This window comes from Ambystoma mexicanum, chromosome 6q, assembly GCF_040938575.1.
Source record: "Ambystoma mexicanum isolate Mex_15411 chromosome 6q, UKY_AmexF1_1, whole genome shotgun sequence".
Classification (NCBI taxonomy): Eukaryota; Metazoa; Chordata; class Amphibia; order Caudata; family Ambystomatidae; genus Ambystoma; species Ambystoma mexicanum.
The window spans coordinates 121,096,271-121,117,927 of record NC_090937.1 but is presented as its reverse complement, the minus strand read 5'-3'; the positions used below and the strand labels follow the sequence as shown (position 1 = coordinate 121,117,927).

Genomic DNA, 21,657 nt, shown 5'->3' with positions numbered 1-21,657 from the left:
CTCTGATAACCTGTTGAGGGGCCGTTCTTAAGCCCTCTCCTGGCTGCTCCTGCAGAACCGTGGGGGCGGCCCCAAGACCTCCAACCGATGCCCTCCTCACTGGGCAGGTCATTCCACACCTCTCCCTCTCCTTGTTGCTCTCCGGCGACCGCTCCCTCCTTCTACCCCTGACGCTCTTCTGCAAATACTTGCAGCCCCTATCTCTCCGCCCTAATGCCCCCTCTGCCCTCCAGCAGCCCTGCTCTCCTCTTCCACCCACCAGCACCCTTGTGTACATACCCCTCTACACCTTCCTGTCCTGCAACTTCCTCCCCCGAAACCCTCCTCGATCTATTCCCTTCTTCCCTGCACCTCTTTGATGCTCTCCTGGAGATCTCCCTCCTGCTCCGCCTACCCCCACAACTCCCACACCCCCCCTTCCGCGCCGCAGGTCTGCATGCTACCACCGCAGCCAGTGCGCCGTCCGCCGCCGCTCGCCACTGCGTCCTTCTCCCCTCCCCCTCATCCCCCCAGTAACTTCCACCACTGCCCCCTACAACTGTGTTTTGCAAGCCCTGCTGATAATCGCAAGGGCCTCCCTCAATGCCCTGGCATCAACCAATCCCTTGGTCTCCTGCTCCCGAACCTTCCCTGCCCCTTAATTACCCCCCCTGCGGCGCGCTATGCCCAGGGCCCCCCTAAAGCATCCCCGAGCACACTGAAAGTTGCAGGGCGTAGTGTGTGTTAGGCAAAGATTTGGGTTTTCCTGAGCTGAGATTGGGGGAGGAAACTTGTTGACAAATCCGGGAAAATCCAGGCCAATTCCAGCACTTAAGAGAATGAGAAAAATAAAAACGACGTGTAATAAAAAACAGACTGGCAATCTGATGGTGTTGTGTGTATGATGCAGTATTGCTGTGAAATGCATTTTATCACTGTTTCTGCTTTACAATTTAAAAGATTTAAGGCCAGACGTTTCTTCTTTGTACTCTAGCTCCTGCAGTTGGACGAGTATCAAGCGGTCCCGCGCCAAGCCGAAAGCCCGGGGTGCAGCCTCCGCTTACAGAGCAAGACACACTGGTTCAGAAGGCCGAGCATATCCCAGCTGGAACACGCACACCGATGTGTGCCCACTGCAACCTAGTCATAAGGTTGGTAGCTTTCTCTTTTCAATTGTTTTTGTCAGAGGGCCGTTTAGTGCCAAATACACCACTTTGTTAGCCTACACCTTGTTGAAAGAGCATCTGTCTTCTACAGCACTGCCTCATAGCTCTCAACCATTTGTGTTGCAAAGGCGGGAGAAATCACCCGATTTTGTTTTTGGTGGGTGAGACGCCCATTGGAATGAATGGGCGTACAGGAGGCTTGGCGGGTGAGTCAGCCCTTTACAAGGCGGTTGACACCCACCAAAAGGGTGTGAGTTGAGAGCTATGCTGCCTTTTTCTAGTTTACAGCACTGAATTGTGGGCAGTCTGGAACTCTTTGAGCGCCGGTTGGAAAGGTATCGCCTGCACGCTTCTGTTTCCGCTTCATCGGTGGTTCCTAGGCCAGGAAATGAGCATCCACACCTTGCTTTGGCTTGTCTAATCAGAGGTGGTCCCTGAAATTGACTCAACTTCAAATAACTCATCTCGTCCTCGTTGATTCCAAGCCCAGGAATACTTTACTGGGTGCATTATCACACGGACATTCCATTGCGACTCCTCTTTGTGGCGTTTTGCATGCTTTGTCTGTTCCTCTTGTCTATGGAGAAAAGACTAAAGTTATATATGTGCCTGGCTTCTAATGTCTATTTGAATCTCCCTCCCACAGGCATATTTGCTTGGGGAAGGATAAGGAGCAAAAACCCTTCAATTTCTCTGTAACCCATTTACTGTGCTTAAAATGTATATATAGATGTGAACAAATGGCCCAAGGTTGCCTCTTTTAGGCAATGCATTAACACATGCAAATGTTTTAGTTAATTAGATTTGTTCAAAAAAGGCTTAATATGAGGATGAAGCGAAGGAGGCTTTTGATGTTGCCCTATGACAGAAATTGTCTGGCTGATACTGGATTGGCACTGTTAATTGAGATATGAATGACCAAGCTGGGACACAGTGCCCGATCTTGCCCTATCTTGGCACCATTGACCGATGTACTACGCATGGGCCTCAATGCATGGCCTTGGACATCCGGTCACCCACTATTTTTTTTTTTCAGCAACAAATTCTGCATTGCTTAGGCAGGTAGCTTGTTTTCTTCAGATTGTCTGCCAACCTAGAAATTAACTATACATTTTAAATGTTCATAGTGGTTAGGGCACCATTCGGCACCTGAGCTCCGCTGCAATCTGCTATTCTTTCACAGTGTTCCCCGCTGCACTTAAGCAAAACACCGATGCAAAACAGATATTCTTTCACATTGGAGCACATGACCCAGTGTGCACCTTCTGCAACCTGTTTGCACTTCACAGGGTGCACAACAAGACCTAGTATAATCTGGCCCACAGGAGATTTACCTTCCAAACAGAATGAATAAAAACAAAGCGCAATGACACACCACATTTTTGAGAGGTGGTTTTGCGTTTAAATTCTTTCCAATCTTAAATTTATCCTCCCAGAGGAAAATTGGTTGAGTATCTTTTGCAATTTCTGAGTTTATTTCTAGAGATTTCTGCCATGGGTCTGTGTCGGAGCCTAGTACTATTATCAGGACCATATTGATGGGTCTTGAGGACCGGATGGATGACATTTGAATGCTTATTAATATACCCGAGGACTATGCTGTCCTGGGTTTTGTGCATCAGGTGAAGTGCCTTGAAGGTGAAACTGCTCTGCAGAGGGGGACATCGTAGACTCCTTGGCTAAGGAGACAGGGATTGATCATTTTCTAGTGCAGATCTGGTAGCTAGCTACGTTTTGCACACACTGGAGTCAGTCTCTGGAGATTGTAGAGAGTGAAGACTGGGTACAGGTCTTTGTCATAGTCCAAACGAGTGACTAGCACTCCAACCATAGTAGGTCAGTTGTTCTAAGGAACGAATGGGAGTTTTTCTGTCAAGAATCTTAGTTGGTGGAAGAGATTTATTTGTGTATTACTCTGCTCTCCTGCGGGTTTACACTAGGGTCTGCATTACATATGATCCCTAGGGTCCTCACTTTCCTTTGTCCTTTCACAGAGAAGAGGGAGTATGGGTAGAGTGAGTTTTATTTAGGTGTTTAGCTGTCAGGCCTGGCATTTCACTAAATAAATCTTACATTCCCCAGTTGGGAGAGAGACTTAGTGATATGTGTGCACACAATAGACTACTTTCTGTACTGGTATCATGCACACGTGGTAGCTTTTGATGCCAATAAATCTAGAAAGGAGTTGGGGGACATCTAAAAGAGAACACTTTTCTTGACACATACAGTTGGTCTTGGTCTGCCACTGATGTTACAGCTGCAAGAATACCACTGAACAGTTATCTTTGTTTGGTTTTGCTGATCAAGGGCCAGATTACAGGAACTTTGACCCGCTGCAATTGCAGAGTTTGCACGGTATTAGCACTAGGGCAAAGTTTACCTTATTTTTTTAAAACACTGGGACACATTAAAACACTCTTGCACCTCGACAAGTGCAGTTTGACATATTAAAAGCACTAAAATTGCCATAGTGCTAAAATGATACATTTTTTATGAATTTTTGCATCAGGGCAAACTTTGCCCTGGTGCAAAAATGTAGTGAAAATACATCTGTTTTGCACTAGGACAATTTTATCCCTGATGCTTTTAATATGCCAAACTGCACTTGCTGAGGTGCAATGTTTTTAATGTGCCCAGTGTTTTTTAAAAATAGGGCAAACTTTACCCTAGTGCTAATACCGTGCAAACTTTGCACTTGCACCGGTGCAAACTTTCTGTAATCTGGCATCAAGTGTTCACTACTTGCCTCATTTGAGACCACTGAGTGTTATCACTTTTATCAATGTCAATACTTCTAAATGGTGTAGTCATTCGACACATGGCTAAAGTACACCAAAAGAAGACACTTTTGCATCTGAGAGCCATTTGCTTTGTGTAGACATTACACTTGTCATTATGTGCAAGTAATCATATAGCTGCTGCCTATGAATTCTGGAGGTGCAGGTAAAGAATCCATTGTCCCTGGGATCCTGTGCCAGTCGAAGCTGGTAGACAATTTAAGCAGGCACTTTGTGCAAGCATGGGGCATGGTCATGGTCCAGGCATTGGCCAATGTACTATACAGTTTGTATTCTGTAAGCACACAGAATTGTGACTGGAGGAGGAACTCTTAAATATGTGTATTTTGGGATACCACACATCTTTACCTTTCACTGCAACTCTGTGTCTTCTTGTTTTTGTACTAGATAATGCCAAACAATCCTATTGTTATATGGCACGTTTTGTAATGTTATTTAATTACATTAGGATGTTTCTTTTAAATTGGAGAGGCTTTATTTTAGTTTTCACTTTTAGCAACAACCCAAAAACCAGTTTATACAATAAAAGTTGATAATTGGCGATTAGAAAGAAAACTCCTCCCACCTTCTCACCCCCTCTATACAGATGTAAATGCAATGTGTTTCTTCGAATATCAACAATTCAAAGTTCTTCAGTTCAAAACAATTGCCTAACAGATCTTTTATGACTCACAACTGAACAATTGAAGCTCCAAATCAGAATATTGTTACTCTCATATGCTGGATGCTGCAAAGTCCACATCAGACCTCAAGGAGGAGGAGTTGTCGAGGCAGCTCGTGGGTTGAGGTTGTGTGGGGTCCAACGCCCCATGCCGCTATTATAGACCATAGGAGACCAGAAATGGCTGAGGCTACGGTGGCTTCCTGAAGCACAATCACTGTGGATCAAGTCTGAGTAGGGCAGGGGGTGTAAAGGTCTTGAGAGCAGAGGGATCCAGTCCCAGGCCTTTTTATCCTGGGATTGCAGGAAACAGCTGATTTTATGAAGCCAACATTGTCCATCTATCTGTTGTCAGCATAGACTAAGAATTAAACATAAAGTAGACTTAGTTTAAACAAATCTGGATGGTGGGGCATGCCAGCCATGCTTCCACACTCCTGCAAGACTATGCTTTAATGTGATGCACAGTGAAAAAGTAGCTAGGCTGTCAATGAAGTAAAACGGAACACATTCCCTCTGCGAGCCATTCGTTTAGCAATACCTAACATTTAATTTTCAGATGATGGACACACCGCTGGACACTACAAGGCCAACACTGCAAAATGGTTTCCTCTCCAACAATTGGACAGAGGCTGCTTTGGTTGTCCTTTAAATGACATGAGGTTGTAGCTATGCTACAGCTCTACTTGCTTGTACCTTTGTGATGTTTTCTGGAAATCGGATATACAAGACCGAGAATAAGGCTATTCTTTTGACCGCGCCCGAGGCCACCAGTTTAATTTCAACAAAATTGAGCCGTGGCCAAAGTTCATAAACCGGTTCTGCATAGCAGACGTGATACTGAGGAGAGTCGCTGGACTGATCCGAGGATGGGGAAAATGATCATCCGTAGAGATGCTTGGAACAAAACCTGCTCAGCCCAGCTGAGCGCAGACACAGACACAGGACACACGATTACAGCATTCAAAATACATGAGGCCGATAGATACCAGAAAACATTTGTTCTGCACTCGGGTTAACTAGAGAACATAAAGAACTAGGATATGGTTAACGACAGATGGATGCAAATCAAAACTCGGCGTGAATTTGTTTTGAACATGTCTTTGGTTGAGGAACAGTAGAACAGATGTTTATCATTTATTTTCCTTCTGAGCATGTCCATTGTGGAACAGTGTACTGTTGTGTCAATAGTTTATTCTTCTGTCAAAGCGAGCAGTTGCTTTATTTGAAGGTCATAGGTAGGGTTATTTCATTTTTCAGGGCCTAGAATGTCCCCAGTGCAGTCCTCAGACCTAGGTCTATAAAGCTTAAGTAGTACACCAAAGGCTGACATGAATGTAATGTATAGGTTGTTTTAAGATAAAATGTAACTCATGTGAAATAGAAGAATATGACTGCAGTGAATTCCCAAAATAGCCTTGAAATGTTGAATAGACAATTTCTCCATGTACACTGGAGAAAATAAAATACTAAATTAGTGGCTAAGGAGTAGCATGGAAGAGGAGACACTATATTCAACCTGGATTATGGGCCAAGTGTGCCCTTAAAAGGGACATCCTGACCTCCAAGCAGCCATCCAATTACATTTTTTTTCAAGAAGCTTCTTGCAGTTAATTTTGAGTTAGTGTCTGTGTTGCTTTTGTTACTTTTCCTTTTCTGCTATAAACTTGCTTCCTATAAGTCTATGCAAAAGGGGAGCCTGATGTCTGTAATGGAACATGCAATGTCTAATTGTTTGAGTCCGGGTGGCATTGTCATAAAATCAAGTTTAAAGTGAATGGTACGTACAGGAGGGAATTAGTGTTGTGTTTCTTACCTCTATTTTCAGACACCCGCAGTTATTCTCATTACTGCATTGTTTTGAAACGCAGAGCACTGGTTTGGTCTTTCCAACAGAACTGCGAATAGAAGACTGATTTAGCAATCTCCTCCTTTCCATCTGCGATCATGCGACTATTCACATTTCTTGGTTTCTATGAAAAAGTTGATGCCTACGGAATTGTGCCAGATTATAAATCCACAAAGATTTTTCTGCCTGCAATGGGCAGATTAAAGTCACTCCACATACACATGGACCTACTCATTCAAATGGATGGCTTCCTTACTCAGTCCGAAATTAAATATCACAAGACGTGTGCCATCTCAGAATATATGTTGCCCTTGTGAGTGAAGTCACTTATAACAAAGCCAAGTAGAGGCAGAAGCGTGCAAGCACACCTTTTTCATTCAACTAATTTTTCCAAACTGAAACTTACCTATTGGCATTTAAGTTTTGTCATATCTGCTGTCCTGTTTTAATCTAAATTCTCTACACCTGAGCAATATCCCCCAGTCATAAATAAGATGCCCCTAAGCCAGTTTCTTCAATCCACCAAATGGGTCACTTTGTCTCTCTGCAGGAGAGTTTTGATGCTCTGGTTCATTCTTCGTCCGACAAATCACAGTCTCCTGAATATACCTTTAAAGTGTTGCCGACCTGTACCAGATTTTAAACTGGTTTGCCTTTTTTTCGTAAAAATGATGCATTCCTAATAAGTTTCTTGCCTCCTCACCGGTCATCATGAAGCCCTTCACTCTCGTTATCTTTTTAGGTTCAGTGTTAAATGGGGGCTTCGGTTTGAGTCGCTGGTTGTTGTGCCAGTACAGGGTAACCTGTTAAGGCTGTCTTCCAGGCTTAGCTCTTTTCATTTGCATAGTGTTCCATATTTTCCCGAGCTTATGTGTCCTTTTCTCTGAGTTGTCGATCATCCTTGTGTTCTTTGTCTGCTGCACTCTGAGGAAGAGAAGTGTGTATTTGTCTTCCGGACGTTTGTTCTGATTGGCTGTTGTTGGTAGTGCTGTTAGTCTCACAGTAACTTGTGGCTCGTCAGTTATGTTATTGGGCGTGTGGCAAATCTTCAGTGTTCATTTCAAATTTCCCATGCTTGGGGAGCAGAAGAATGTGACACGTTTGGGTTGCGTACCCGTATACTCCGCAAATAAACTAATTTCCTGACTGGTGAAAAGCAGGCCGTCGTCTGATTTGACGTACTCCATATGCAGTGAGTGCTGGTATCACTGATGATTGCAGCAGTGATGGATTAGCTGCAGATCTGGACTATTCATCTAACATGTCCATGACACATGAGCCTGAATGGATCAAGCCAAAGAATTCAGTGGCAGCCTCTTCCCATATACCTTGGGGTGGGGTATTCATTTGGCATGGTTCTGAAAATGTGTGGGGTTTTAAATGTTTAGGCATTGAAAGTGCTCTCAGTAACAAAGTCAATTCTTTGGAACGATACCTTTTTTTTTTGTCATAGTAGTCTCTTCGTGGACACTTTGCCTCTGTGTCTGCGGGCCAGAGCCAATATACATTAATATAGTGATGATGGAATGACTACCTTCTTCTCTTTCAATAACATTTAAGAGTCAGATATTGATGGTTTTGTTTTTGTTGCTAATACTATTGTTCACAGACAGTGTTGATCCACATCTACATTGTTTTAGCAAGACATTTTGCATGCTTCTATCCACCATGCTCTGTTTAGATGTCTTCCACAGACAGCAAACCAGGTGTGACTTGCTGTTTGATGTAGTTGATGCTGCAGACTGCTTTAGACTGCTGAATCGTCTGTTGGAGGTAGGGGGCGGAGAGATAAAAATTCAGCTGGGGTGGCCTTTGTTCCTGCTTTATGATGTTGTAACTAATCTTGCAGTCTAGGTGCCCATCAGTCTATTCTTGGAGGCATGTGTGCTGTGGGTTTGCTGTATAGAGTAATATGTGCTTTGTGACCACTGTGAGGGATTACCCGCAGAAAAACATGTAATGGTGTTCACAAAATGGCTAGACTTTATTTCTTGGCTTGCGAGTAGGCTTGTTCTGTTGGTGTTAAGCTTATGTTGGCATACTATAACCCTGGGCGATTTGGTCATGTCCATACTGTGCAAAAGCTGCACTCGGCCTCACTGGACTAGGCTACGATCAAAGTAAGCTATACGTATGGAGGAGGCAATGCACTGGCTGATGTCATCAAATGCCTTTTGACAGTGAATTCTTGCCCTTGATTGGTTGGGGCACTGATCGGAGCAAAGTCCTGAATATAGCTTGTGAAATAGCTACCCATACCCAGGAGTGAATCGACTGTTGTTGGAGTTTGAGGCCAACGTTTGCTTGATCTAGTTCTATTCTATTCCTTTAATGAGTATAGTAATGGTGTCCTGGAGCCATATAGGAGTCTTGGAGGGCTCATCATTTGTGCATTTTCAGTTTCTCCTCTTTCTTTGACTCTGGGTCATGTCTATTAAAAATTTTAATTGGTAATTAAGGTGCACAATTTCAAGTTGTAAGCTACTAACCAGCCAAAAACTAATTCACCACCTCAATTCCATTCATACAAAAAGCACACCATTTCTTACTTGCCAAGAGTCAATTATCACTAGCTAGTGGCAAGTGCACACTTTGCACCCTGGTAATAGTATGGAACCATGCTCATTTGACAGGTTATTCCAAGAACAAATTCTAGCCCTTCTTTCTGCCTCTATTCAATCTGGTGTCCGCATCACTTGGAGAGGTAGACTTAGACCTGAGATTGTAGTTTTTGCCATGAATTGAGCCAGGCTTTCGCTCCAGTGAGGTGAGTCGTGTCATCGTACGGACGTCCCTGTGCTTCTGTTTGATTAGCGTCTTGTTTCTTTTTTACTTTGTGCATGTATCTTTATGAGGAAAGCTTTTCATTTAGTGATAAGGTTCAAGGGCTAGAAGCACGATGGGCAGTATAATTTGCGATTGTTTTTGTATAGCGCTTATACACAAGTGAAGTGCTTCAAAGCACTTCAACGTGGGACGGGAACAAGGGATAACAGTCGTCAATTCTTAGGCCTTGAAGATTCCGAATGGACTAATAACGATAACTAGCATACTAGGCACAGAGGCATATCTACTAGTACGTGCTTGACAAAGGGTGAGGGAGAAAAGAAAAGAGGAGGGGGGCAAACACATCATGAACAACAAACTACAGTGCTGGTCTGGCGTACAATTTAGATTGGAAGTTGGTCATCCAATTCGTGAGTATTTCGAGCATGACCGAGACTCTGGGTAGGTGGAGACACGAGGATTGGACAGACACAAGGATTGGACAGACAGACTTGCTGGGCCTAGAACATTCAAGGTTGAGTAAGTGTGCAGAAGCAGGAAGTGCGAGGGAGGGGGATTGGGAGAAGGGCGCCCAGTCCAGCAAGGGCAGAGGTTAAGTGCAAAGTGGTTGCCCCAATAGTGGGGCATATTGCAGTAGCACAGAGACAAGTGCAGAGGCCCGAAGGCAATTGCAGGACTGGTGGGGGAGCCTGGGACCGCTGAGGTTCGGCAGGTGCACCAGGTGACTGGTCAGCTAACTATGCAGGGGGGATGAGAAGGAGGGAGTGAAAGAAGCAGAAAAGAGGGGGTTAGCAGGAGAGTGGGAGAGAGAAAGAGAAGAGGAAAGTCTTGAGCTTTCGGAACTTGAGGTCCGGCTCAAGACAAAGAGAGGTAGGCTGTTTCAGAAGGAGGCACCTGCAGAAGATAGGAATCTACCCCCAAATCTCTGTTTGGAGAAACAGCTCACCCGCAGGGAGTTGGAGGAGGCCGAGTGAAGGGCTCTAGATGGAGAGTATTTGGTAAGAGAGCAGTGTAGATAATAGGATCCCAGGCCCCAGAACGCCTCGTGGACTATGCAGAGGGTCTTGAACATGATCCGTGCAGCCACAGGGAGCCAGTGGAGATATTTCAGCACTGGAGAGATGCAGTTTCTGGGCTTGAGGCCAAGGATAAGTCTTGTGGTTGTCTTCTGTATAAGTTGAAGAGGTCGGAGAGTAGAAGTAGACAATTGAGAAAGAGACTGTTAAAGTAGTCAAGTCTGGAGAGAACCAGGTGCTGGGGAGGGTGAGCCTCTGGGGGAAGGTGAGACAAGGCGGAATACCTTTTAGGAGGGGAATCTGGTAGTGGGACTTTTTGGACATGTCTGAGATGTGAGAAGAGAAGGAGAGAGTAGAGTCAAGAGTGCTTCAGAGAAGTGGGGAAGACTCCAGTGGCAGAGGAGATGTTGCATAGGTCTGCCAAGGCTGGAGCTAGGGAGTCAATGTTGTCCTTGTTGTGCAACAGTCTTATCGTCTGGTATGTGCTCTCATTTGGAAAATCGTAGCTGCACCTGTAGTATGTTTTTCAGGTCTTGCCTTGTGTCGGTATTGTCATTTGATATAGTGGCATTGGTGGTGTTGACGTGACTTTTCTACTCGGCGATAGCCTCTTCATGTAAATTAATTGTCATGGCAGTTTGAGCAATAATTGATATTTTATCTAACGCAAACTTTTTTGTAGTAACATTATGTTGAATATTGTTGGCTCACAACCCACAATCACTTGGGACTAGATACATTGCACCTGATGAGGAACAAAACGAGCATCTGTGAGTTGGCAGATGAGGATGACACACTGTTCCAAATGTGCCCACAGACATATGAAGTTGTCATTCGTTTCTCTTTATGGTAGTATGAAACCAGTTGTCCGAAATCAGTGTGTTTATGTGGAACAAAATAACCATTTATGCTCTTCTTCAGGTCCTCAAACCTAGCAATTTGTTCCCAGGCAGCTCATAAATTGTTTTGAACTGACGACCTACTAACAGCATTAATGATCCCCTTTTGCGTCTGTCATCTTGTGTGTCAAGGATGTATATGAAAGTCCCACATCCATCTCACCCACCTGGTGCCTAGGCTCGTGGTGTTGGAAATGTCAAAAGGTGGAAGCGCTTCCACTAAAAACGTGTCAATATTGAAGGCACGCCCTTGCATGCTCACACCAGAAAAAAATACAGCCCGCTAGGGAAAAAGGCCCAAGACACGCTTGGAGGGATAGCAAGTATTTTTTTCTACAAAATAGAAGTGTGCCAACTCTGCTGCCGTCGAACGTTCAGAGCTCCGTAGACATGTACGGCACATTATAAGCACAAAAGATATCACTAATGATGCCATGACATATAGTACAATTCTACAATACGGTTTGAAGGAGCCCCATACATGTAGGGCCTGCTCCATATGGGATGCCAGGCCATTGGTCCGTCTTCATCTGTCCATCTTCGTCCACGTGGGCGTCACTGAGCTAGTCATCCATGGTGAAGTTGGCCTAACAATTAATTAGCTACTTGCACAATGTTATTTTATTGTTGTAACAATGCACCTGGCAGATGCACGATGGGCTCGGGAGGAGTGCTGAGGGCACACTAAATCGCATGCTTCACTCGCTCCCAGACAGATCAGCAACTCCCAAGTTCCACCCACCTTTGTTTTAGGCTATAATTGTGATGCTACCCTGCACCTCACTGCTCAAATCACGTGACCCAATTCTGAAGGCACGAAAGCTTTGCCTTCTGATTTTAGTGATCGATCAAGGGGTGTAAAAATCTTATTGTCGGTGGTCTGGGTTTGGATGGTGCTGTGGCATGCTGGCTGGGGTCATGGGATGAAAGCATGGCAAATTTGTATTTTTCATGTGGGGATTGTTTGGGGCAGGAGGGCCTTGCTATCTGTTCCATGGGGTGGTACTACCAAGAGGCGCTCTTCTCCCTTCTCATGACCTTGCAGGGCCCATTCTTTCCCAGGCGCAAGGGTCTGTCACTTTTGGGACAATGGAGGATGTTGTGGACCTCTGAAAGTGGGCCAGGGTGGAAGTGGTTCTCGCGCTCATGCAAGGGGTCTAATACGAATACACAAAATGCTGTTTGCTGCACTTGGGCACAACTTCTACAATGACTACCGCTTGCCAAGATGTCGTTCACAGCTGCATCTACCATATAGCTTGTAATGCATGCACTAAGGTGATCGTGCATGCCCTTCTATGTGAACTCCCCCAAACCCCCCACAGCCTGGATGTGCTCTCGCTATCGGCTAGACGGGGTGGGGAGACGCTCTCTGCATCCCTACAGTATTTAATGGATGGAGTAGCCTGTGAAGTCGCTTGGCCATTTGATAACCGTGACATAATGGCTTTGAGGAGTTGGTGAATGTGCTCATACAAATCTAATTAGTGAGTGCATGGCAATTAATATGAAGGGCATTGAACGTTGTCACCCCCTGTAGGCGGCTCAAGAGATTGATTTCTGGTGTTGGGAACACTTATTACAATGGTGGTGGGAGACCGGACCGCTCTATTAATTAGCTTTTGAGGCACACAGGGTCTTGAGGGGCACTGGTGCTGCGAGGAGGGGACCCGCAAAAGGTGGAGGTCCACGGTTTCAGAGCTGGCAATGACACATTGCATCAAGACTGGTACCATGAGAGTGAAGTGAAATAGACTTACAAAAAGCACAAAGCGGCACAAGCGTGTCTTCTTTATTCAACACATTTTTCTCCTCAAACTGATCTTTCTACACTGCCGTTACATCATATCCTGCTGTTATTACTTAATCCAAGTTCTTCCCACCTAACGACTTGGTTGCGCAGTACAGGACACTAGAGTAATGTTTCTTTTGTATACACAGTGGAGGTAGTCTAGTCCAAGGAGGCCGGATGCATAAAATGGTTGTATGCGGTCATTCACGGAGTGGATTTGTAGGTAGACTGGGACGGTCCTTTCATCTGTGCAAGGTTAACAATTTGAGCACAATTAAATATACTGGTGTTACAAAATGATGAAATGGCAAAAACTGCTACCAATTAATGTTGTGGGGTGGGGGGCGACCCCACTCCTAATACTTTACCGGCCCCCCCTAAGTGTGGGTGATGCCAAAATATTATTTTGATTTCCGGAAGAACCCAGATTGTTGTATATTGTAGCGGCTTTATCAACTGAAATGATACCAGGGAAAACGTATTTGTACACCAGGTGAGTTGAGCTTTCATGCAGCCACAGCTGTTAGCACTGGAAATACGGTGTTACCATACATTGGACAACTCTACAGGGGATAAACACATTAAGAGTTGTTGGTGTTCTGTGCTCGTCTTACCCCTTGGAATAATGTGTCTGGGAGTGCAGCGGTAGGGGCACTCTAAAGGTACTACAACAATTTACAGTGAAGCAAAACTCTTCTATAACTCTGGCCATTACCATGAAAGTTCATCCATTTTAGAGATGGGTTGGCGAAATTAAAGCACAGACCAAATTTCCTCTTTTGTAGAAAGTTGAAATATGAAGTCTTTGTGGTCATTGATGAATTTCCATTGACCACAAAATAGCTGTGCTTTGAGACTCTTGACGAAATTGTGTGCTTAATGTTTTGCACGTGCCTAGCCCATACCAGGAACTAGTTAATGCCTTAAATTGTTATGTTCTGATTCATCTGATTTTCACATATTTCTTTTGGCACAACATAGGGGTACCATGGGTTTGAGGGTGAGAAGTCCGTTTCTGCCACCACTGTGCATTTTTCTCCACATGGATATTTTTGTAAGCTTCCACTCCATCATAGTGGAACATAGCTGTAACCCTCCTGGGGCACAGCCACCCAACCGCATTCATCTCCAATAATCACTACTCGACTTCACAACACATACTGCTAATAGAATGCAGCGGAGTCCCACAAACAAATGAGGTCCACCTTGATTCGCCTACTCTCCTAACAGTCTATAACAGCACCTTTCCATTATCCAGATCTCCATGGGTCACTATCAGGGACTTGGCCTCCCCTACTTACCTTTGTGCTGGCTAAAAATGCACACACGCATTCTAGAATTCTCCTCCACGTCTGAAATCTCTGACCTCCCAGGGCGTTCACCCCACAGCGCTTTGAGGCATACCAATGGCAATATGTGCTATAAAAATGCCATAGAACATTATATTGAGTTCAATAGGCAAAGTTTCCTAATATAACTAAAAGAATCAGTAATCTAGCACCGCTTGTTTGAATAAAATAATGCATCATAAACTCCATCACCTGATCCCGCTCTTTCAAGCGAAGACATCAATCATTTTCTGTCCTAATTGCGCTGTAAACCCTTCTGGTTAAGATGGTTTTTCGAAATTAAGTGTTTTTTTGATAATAAGATACACAAAAAACCAATTACCTAGCTGCTGAACCTTATTCCAGTGATTAAGTTGTTCTGTTCTAATTGTGCATTTTACAGTCCTGCTGAGGTCATGCCTCCGAGTAATCTGCAACTTAATCTAATATAGTCAGCAATTCAATCTGATGATGTATAGTCACGGTTTCATAAGTGACCGGCTGCGCAGTGCAGCAGACCAGGTTTTTTTTTTTCATGCAGAGAATACCCGCTACTAATCAGTGTAAAATGCCAGCAGCAAGCACAGAAGAGCATTTTTTTTTTCAAATCAATGATCACTTGTTTTTGCTTTAATTACAGCATATGTACTTATTTGCAGCCTTTCGTTAGGGTCGGTTGAATCAAACTGAATTTCATTACAAACCTTTTTTTTTGTTGGCAAAACAAACTGTAGGCGAGGGCAGTAGATCATTCATTGTGATTTTGTCTTTATCATTTTTTTAAATGATAAAAGCAGTATGTCTGGAAATGTTCAACCCTTTCAGAATAAACAGACTCCAGTCCTATAATATGTGGGGGGTACGGGGCAGGAATGTTGGATAGTGGCCCGAAAAAGTATCTTTTTTTTTTTTTTACCCAATGATGTTTTGCCGAGCTGAAATCACTGGATACCTTCAGAAAGCGTTGCTTTCTATGTAAGTGCCACATTACCTACAGTCTCCAGGAAAGAAGGCCATGCGTATTAGAAGCGGCCTCTGGGATTGAACGTTTTCAAGGACTTCTGTAACTTGGTAATTGTCACCCTACACCAGGCTGCTGCGCTGGCTGTCCCCTTGGAGGACCGATCATGGGTCTGCGTTTCCTCGCACCGCCATCAATTATGCATTTTGGTTAAAGTATCAAGGATGGGGGTTTTTGTAACTCCTTCGTGCTATATTGTTGATGGTGGTCCGAGTGCAAATTGTACAGTTTGCCCTTATGAATCTAGCCCCTTTTATCATGTTTTCTGCACTCCAAATGTATTGCTATCAGGTTGGGCTGCCCTCCTAAAGATATTGAACACTCCTATCAGCCCCAGGAGAGTGGTGTTCCCTGCCTTCTAAACCACGTGGTTGGTCTTCAGGTTTTTGCATTGAACAGAGCCACATCTGTATGTTTATTTATAGCACCTTCTGCTGACTCCTGTAAAATAAGAGCATTGATTTTAAATCTAAATTCTATTGGTGAAAAATGTATTTGGTCACAGTGTTAATGGGAGCATTCATCATAGTTATGCCAAACCTAACAATTGCCCTGTTTCCCAAAATTAAATGCATCTCCTACTCTGTGCCACTTTAGCTGGCCTTGTTTGTGTGGTCTCACTCTGTAGTCCCATGAAACTACAATGTACCCAGTGAATGGGCACACTCTTTGTGGGTTAAGGAAACCATGATTGAACATAGGACTCCTAACTCTCCACTTCAATTTTTCAATCTAAACATATAAAAAGAGAGATAAAATTAGGTGTTGAAATGGTAAATAGAATGGTATGGAACTGGCAAAGTTCTAGCCAAGCTATTCCAGAGCTCCCAATCGCAAATATGCCAACCTGTGGTGTATAAGAACAAACGGCTTCAGAAAGCCAAAAATACAGTGCACCGCCAACACCATTGATGTGTATGCTTTTTGCATGGCTATATTAGCTGATTCAAGTTGTTGCTTTATCGCAATACAATCAGCACTATCATTTTTAACTCTACATTGTCTGCGTTCTTCAGTATGAGTGATTGCTATTGATGCTTCAAGAAGCGGTCCCTCTCCTGCGGGCCCTCACATGGAAGGGGTTGAGAATTTGAATGGACCCCTTCACCACAAACCTGGGCAGGTGTTTACATGGGTCTATGAGGAGGGAGACAAACCTTCCAAGCCACAAGTAGCAGGCATGGGACTTCCAGAAGAAGTTGTGGTCAAGGCTTGTAAAATGTGAAACTCCTCTCGTGTCACACAGACGTCAGAAAGAGAATCAGCCTCTTTTCCTTTGCTTCACAGCCTGTCCACATAGCAATCAGTCTTTATTTTCCTTCAGACTGGGCCATTGAAAGCACAGAAAGAGGGGAGGATATGTAAGAAATCGAAATCTCAGGAACCAACCCTTTTGCCCACTATCCTTCTGCCTATACTAGGCGAACCCTGTACTTGCATCTCCTTTTTCCTGTCAAGCCAGAATTTGCAATAGTGTGCAGCAATACTTCTCCAGCATGGGGTCTGGCATGGATTTACATGCTAATGAATATTCCCTGTCATCAGGCTTGGAATCCTCTGTGAAAGAAAACTGTTTCACTTTCACTTTAAAACTGTATTTCTCCTCTGAACCAATCACTACCATCTATTTCTTAGCTCAAGGGGGTGTTTCCCTTTTCCCCTTGATTTCCACACATTCGAAAGGTTCTTTACTTTCCTATTTCTTATATATTTGCCGCTCAGTCTCCCTTTTGTGATCAGTTCGCCTATTATTTTATACTACTGGGACTTTCTTGGCTGTATCCTATGTTGCTTCCATTAAAGTGGTATGGTTCCATTTCCCTTGGATTTCACTGAAGTTATTCTCTGTCACAATTCTCTTTCCCAGCTGAGTGAACTCTTCTTCCCCAGGTTTAAACGTGGTTCTGCTTCATAGTTCGAGAAAAGAAAACAAGGAAATCATGCTTTGCAACACAGTTCAATGCAACTTCAATTTGTCAACAGAAAGTTCCAACACAGAAGATATAAGGCTCTTCGTCTTCCTCTTCCTTGAGCAGGTTCTCAGTTCATCAATAGCAACAATAATTGTCTTGGTCAGCGCGATTGGCTACAAATGGTACATTCTTAAGAAATATCGCTTCTTTGTAACGGCTTCACACAGTTCTTCCTTTAGCGCCACATAAATGTTCTCTGTCAGGACCACCTCCTAGCACTTCAACTTCCTTTTTTTTAAATTATTTTTTTTATTATGGTTAACAAATTGCAAACTTTTACATACTTTATCATATATCCACATTCTCTTCTCCACAATACAAAAATAGCAAAACCCTAAATCCAATATATCACATTGCATATCCATATATTCAATTTAATCCACCTCTTTCAAAATGTTCTACACATTTCATTACTGTTAAAATCAAGCTTACCTTCCACCCCAATATATAATCTTTCCCACCATTCCTTTGCTGTTAATGAGTATGTTCTAAATGCCCCCCAAAATAGTGAGTTCTCATTTCGGTCAGTGTTTTGCAGGTAGTTACTAAATGAAACAGACTCCAGAAACAAATAGTTCCCACAATATCGACAGTGCGAATCACCCTCCACGATCTGTTTTCTAACTAGTTGAACTTCTCTTGTTGGGAGGATATTAAGATGGCAGCGCATAAACAGATTTCCATGATGGACTGACGGGAACCTTTGAAGGTACATAGGGATTTGGCTTAAACCCCTACATTCCCCTGCCGATGGTAGTGTCAGTCTCTCTTGCCTCCACAGTAGAGATCCAGTCTAGATACTGGAGTTTTATTTTTACCTTAACTGGGTTTTAAATAAGTAGGTCATTTGGAATGTTACACACAGATAATTTTCAAATGTATCCTTTCATGCCATCAATCCCTTCTCAGGTCACTTTGCCTCATTGTATTGGTTTAGGATATTAAAGGGAGGTGGGCTATCTAGGCCAATGCTTTTCCTATACAAGGAAATAGTTTTCCATGCTGCTATCGATTCTAAAGATTGTAGCCCCAACCCAAATCTAATGGCTGCTATCGATAGTGAGTTTGTGAGCCTAAGAATCTTCCTCCAAAAGAGCCCCTCTAGCCCACCCCATGCTTTCCATGACAGGTTCAGCATGGTTTCAGCTCCACAGGTTATGATTTGTGTCACCTTTTTGTTTTGTAGAAGGTGATTAGAGGGATAGCGGAGTACGCCCCATACCTCCTATGTAGCGCTGCTCCCTGAGCTGTTAGTCGTCCCATTTTCAATCTTAGCGAAACAAGGTGTGCACTCTCATCCAACTTCTTAATTATTACCCCCAAATAAGTCATAAATTCCACCATCACCAATCTTTCTCCATTCACCATCCATGAATACAACCCTTTATGCTTCCTGTGAGCTGATGACATAACCAGGAATTTAGATTTTGTCCCATTCATCCTCAGGCCATTCTCTTAAGTATAGCATGAAGGCATTTATCCTGCACTGAAGACCAATCAGGGTTTGGTCAATAAAGACCAGGTCATCGGCGTACAGGACCCACAGCATTTCATAGGCATTTATTTTAGGTGGAAAGGCCCGAACACTTACTTGGCAGTCCCCTAAAGCTGACATGTAAAGATTGAATAATATTGGGGCCAGAGAGCAGCTCTCTTTCAGCCCCCTATAGGTGGACATTTTCCTAGAGAGTGCTCCATTTGATGTTCGCACTTGGATCAATGTATCCGTATATAGTGCTTGTATTTCCTCAATCAAGGCAGGCAGACAATTCCAGTCCTCTCATTTATTCCACAGCCACTCCCGACTGACTCTATCAAAGGCCTGCTCCAGGTCCATGAAAGCCAGAAAGGTGTTTGTCCCGGTGTTTGTTGCGGATTCCAAGGACCTCAGCTTAAATAGATTCAGCAGGAACCGGTTAAGTGAAGTGTCCACTCCCTTCACAAAGCCTGTCTGGCAGGGGTGAAGACGGCCTGAGACCGCTGCCAATGCATTTAGGTCTCTTAGCAAGATTGAGTCAAAGAGATTGCCCAAAGTATCAAGGGGGGCCATCGGGCAATAGTTCTTTGGTTCGCCTTGATCAACCTTCTTGAAAATTGATACCACGAGCGCCTCCCTCCAAGTTGAAGTTATCTGTTTTGTAGTCTTAATCTGATTAAAAAGCTTGACCACAAAATCCGCCCAGGCATCCGGGTTTCCGTTGAGCACATAATTCACTATACCGTCATGGCCAGTTGCTCTAGACAAACTCAACTTCCACCTGGTCTACTTCCATGCCAGGCCCACAACCTCAGTTCACACCTGGTTTACTCCCATGCCAGTCCTACCTCTTCAAAAGTTTGCCATCTGGGTATACTGCACTGCCCGTACAACCTTTCACAGCAAGTGCTTGTGAGGTTAAGATCAACTGACAAGAGGTTCACAACAACTTCACAGTATTCAACAAATTGCAGCTTCAAAACATTCAACAACTCTTCAGGGAAAACAAGATTTACATTGGTGCTCTTTCACACTCCTCTGCAAATGATGCCCCTCTCCATCTGGATCTCTTTTCCCAGAAGGGCAGCCTTTTTTGCCACTCTTGTTTCCCCACTAAACAAGTAACCAGAGATTGACAGGGATAGGGTCCCTTGGTTTTGGCAATGTGTGTTTATTCTTACTTTTAGCATATGTTGTACAACATATGGGCAACATGTTTCAGAGCATATAGGCCTTGCATTAGCCCCCTCGTGGTGTTGGCAATATTTGCTAGATTGGATTTTCCTTGGTCTTAGTCTCTCTTGGCTTGGGCAATGCTTGCCGGTATTAACTAAGTTGTCCCCTCGGGTTACTGGGTTTTCCAGACTTACACTTTTAAGGTTACAGTCATTTGGCTTTGTTACAATATGTTTTTGTTGCTTTTCCCTAGCTCGTTATTCAAAATAAACCTGGGAATCACTTTCACTGATATGCGAGTGCTGCTTCGCAATAGTTTGGTATACAAAATTGTTCTCTGAACTAATTTTACTTCTTCGTGATCGTTCCTTACTCGCCGAAAACCTGCTTCAGACACGCGAGCAGGTGCAGAGCGATCCGGGGTCACTAAGAGCTTGTGAACTCAACGTGTAAGACGTGTGCCTCCATTCCCCTTGCAGGACTTCTGCTGCTGTGACTACTCGCGACCCGACAAACTGCTACTGTTAGTCTGCCTTCGCCCACACCACCTACAATTGGAGCTCCTCCTGAGGCCCTCTTGTGCACACCAGCCACGAAAGACGGCCTTGAGGCCCGTGTGCATGCCAGCCACCTGAAACAGCCTCCTGCTTGCTTTGCGCTGCGCAGCCTCTGCCGAACAGTTGGGGGGGGGGGGGGGGGCAACCCTTCCTCCGGCACGCTTCCCACCCTCTCAAGACCGGCAGCTGATATCTGCCAAATAGTGGTCCGGGTGTCTTCTCTCTCCTCCAGCTTCTGCCAGGCTGCCAGCACAAACCACGCTGCTTCTTGCTTCATCTGCTCTTTAACAACCCCTCCTCCTCAATGGCCTGCACCTGAGGGGACCTTTTAAGCCTCTCTGTCTCCCTCAGGTGTGTGTCATCTGCATTAATGAGCTGACCACTCCTGCAACATTATACCTCTTGAGTCCTCTTCTTTGTCCCAGTACTTGGGGAATTTTGGGACTGTCCCTAATGGAAAAATCTGTTTTTTGAGTTTGTTTTTTTACTTTTAAACCCCAGTTTGTTCCTTACAATATTATTTAAAGGAACATCATACGGATTAGTCATTAGCCTTGATTGAAAAGGGAAACGCACATTTTTGAAGCCGTTGTTATTCACAAATTTCCTTTCACTGCACCTTTGGTTGTTAGAGATGTCTTTAGCTTTACAGGTCTCCCGATTTTTAGAAAGGTTTAGATTTTTCCCAAGGCATTGGAATTTATGGTTGTTTTCACCCCTATTTATTTATATGTGTATCTTGTGGAACAGCAAGAAGGTTGTTACAACAAGCCATAATATACTTTGGCATTGCAAAGCCATCCTTACTAGCGGAAGACAAAAGCTGCGTCTCATCCCACTGAGTCCTCTCATTCCCCTGGGTCTTTTCTCCTCCGAGGTGATCCTTCCGCAGAACACCACCCCTATGGTCAGGATCAGACAGCGTCTGCCTTTCTCTGGCCACCTGGGAGGAGACTTTAGGCATTGAATTAGTGAAGAGTCCGTAGGATTCATCACAGTACAAACACCCTTGATTCATCACAGTACACAAACCAGCTACACCGTCTTTCCATTGTAAAATGTAGCCTGGAGTATCTGGGCATTATGCACCATGCTTCTTTCATAGGGTCAGGTGCCCGCATGTCTATTCAAATTGTCTGAATTCCAGCAGTCCCTCTCAAATTCAAAAAAGCATGTGG

At 44.1% G+C, this 21,657-nt stretch overlaps 1 protein-coding gene across 5 annotated transcripts in view; it reads left to right on the top strand.

The window, feature by feature from the left end:
- Positions 1-21,657, top strand: part of PDLIM5 (PDZ and LIM domain 5) — a 755,773-nt gene that overhangs the window by 628,398 nt on the left and 105,718 nt on the right. For all 5 annotated transcript variants that reach the window (XM_069630553.1, XM_069630555.1, XM_069630557.1 and 2 more), the window contains one exon: positions 974-1,130. In XM_069630553.1, coding sequence (XP_069486654.1) covers positions 974-1,130 — 157 coding nt within the window. The remainder of the gene's footprint in view (positions 1-973; positions 1,131-21,657) is intronic.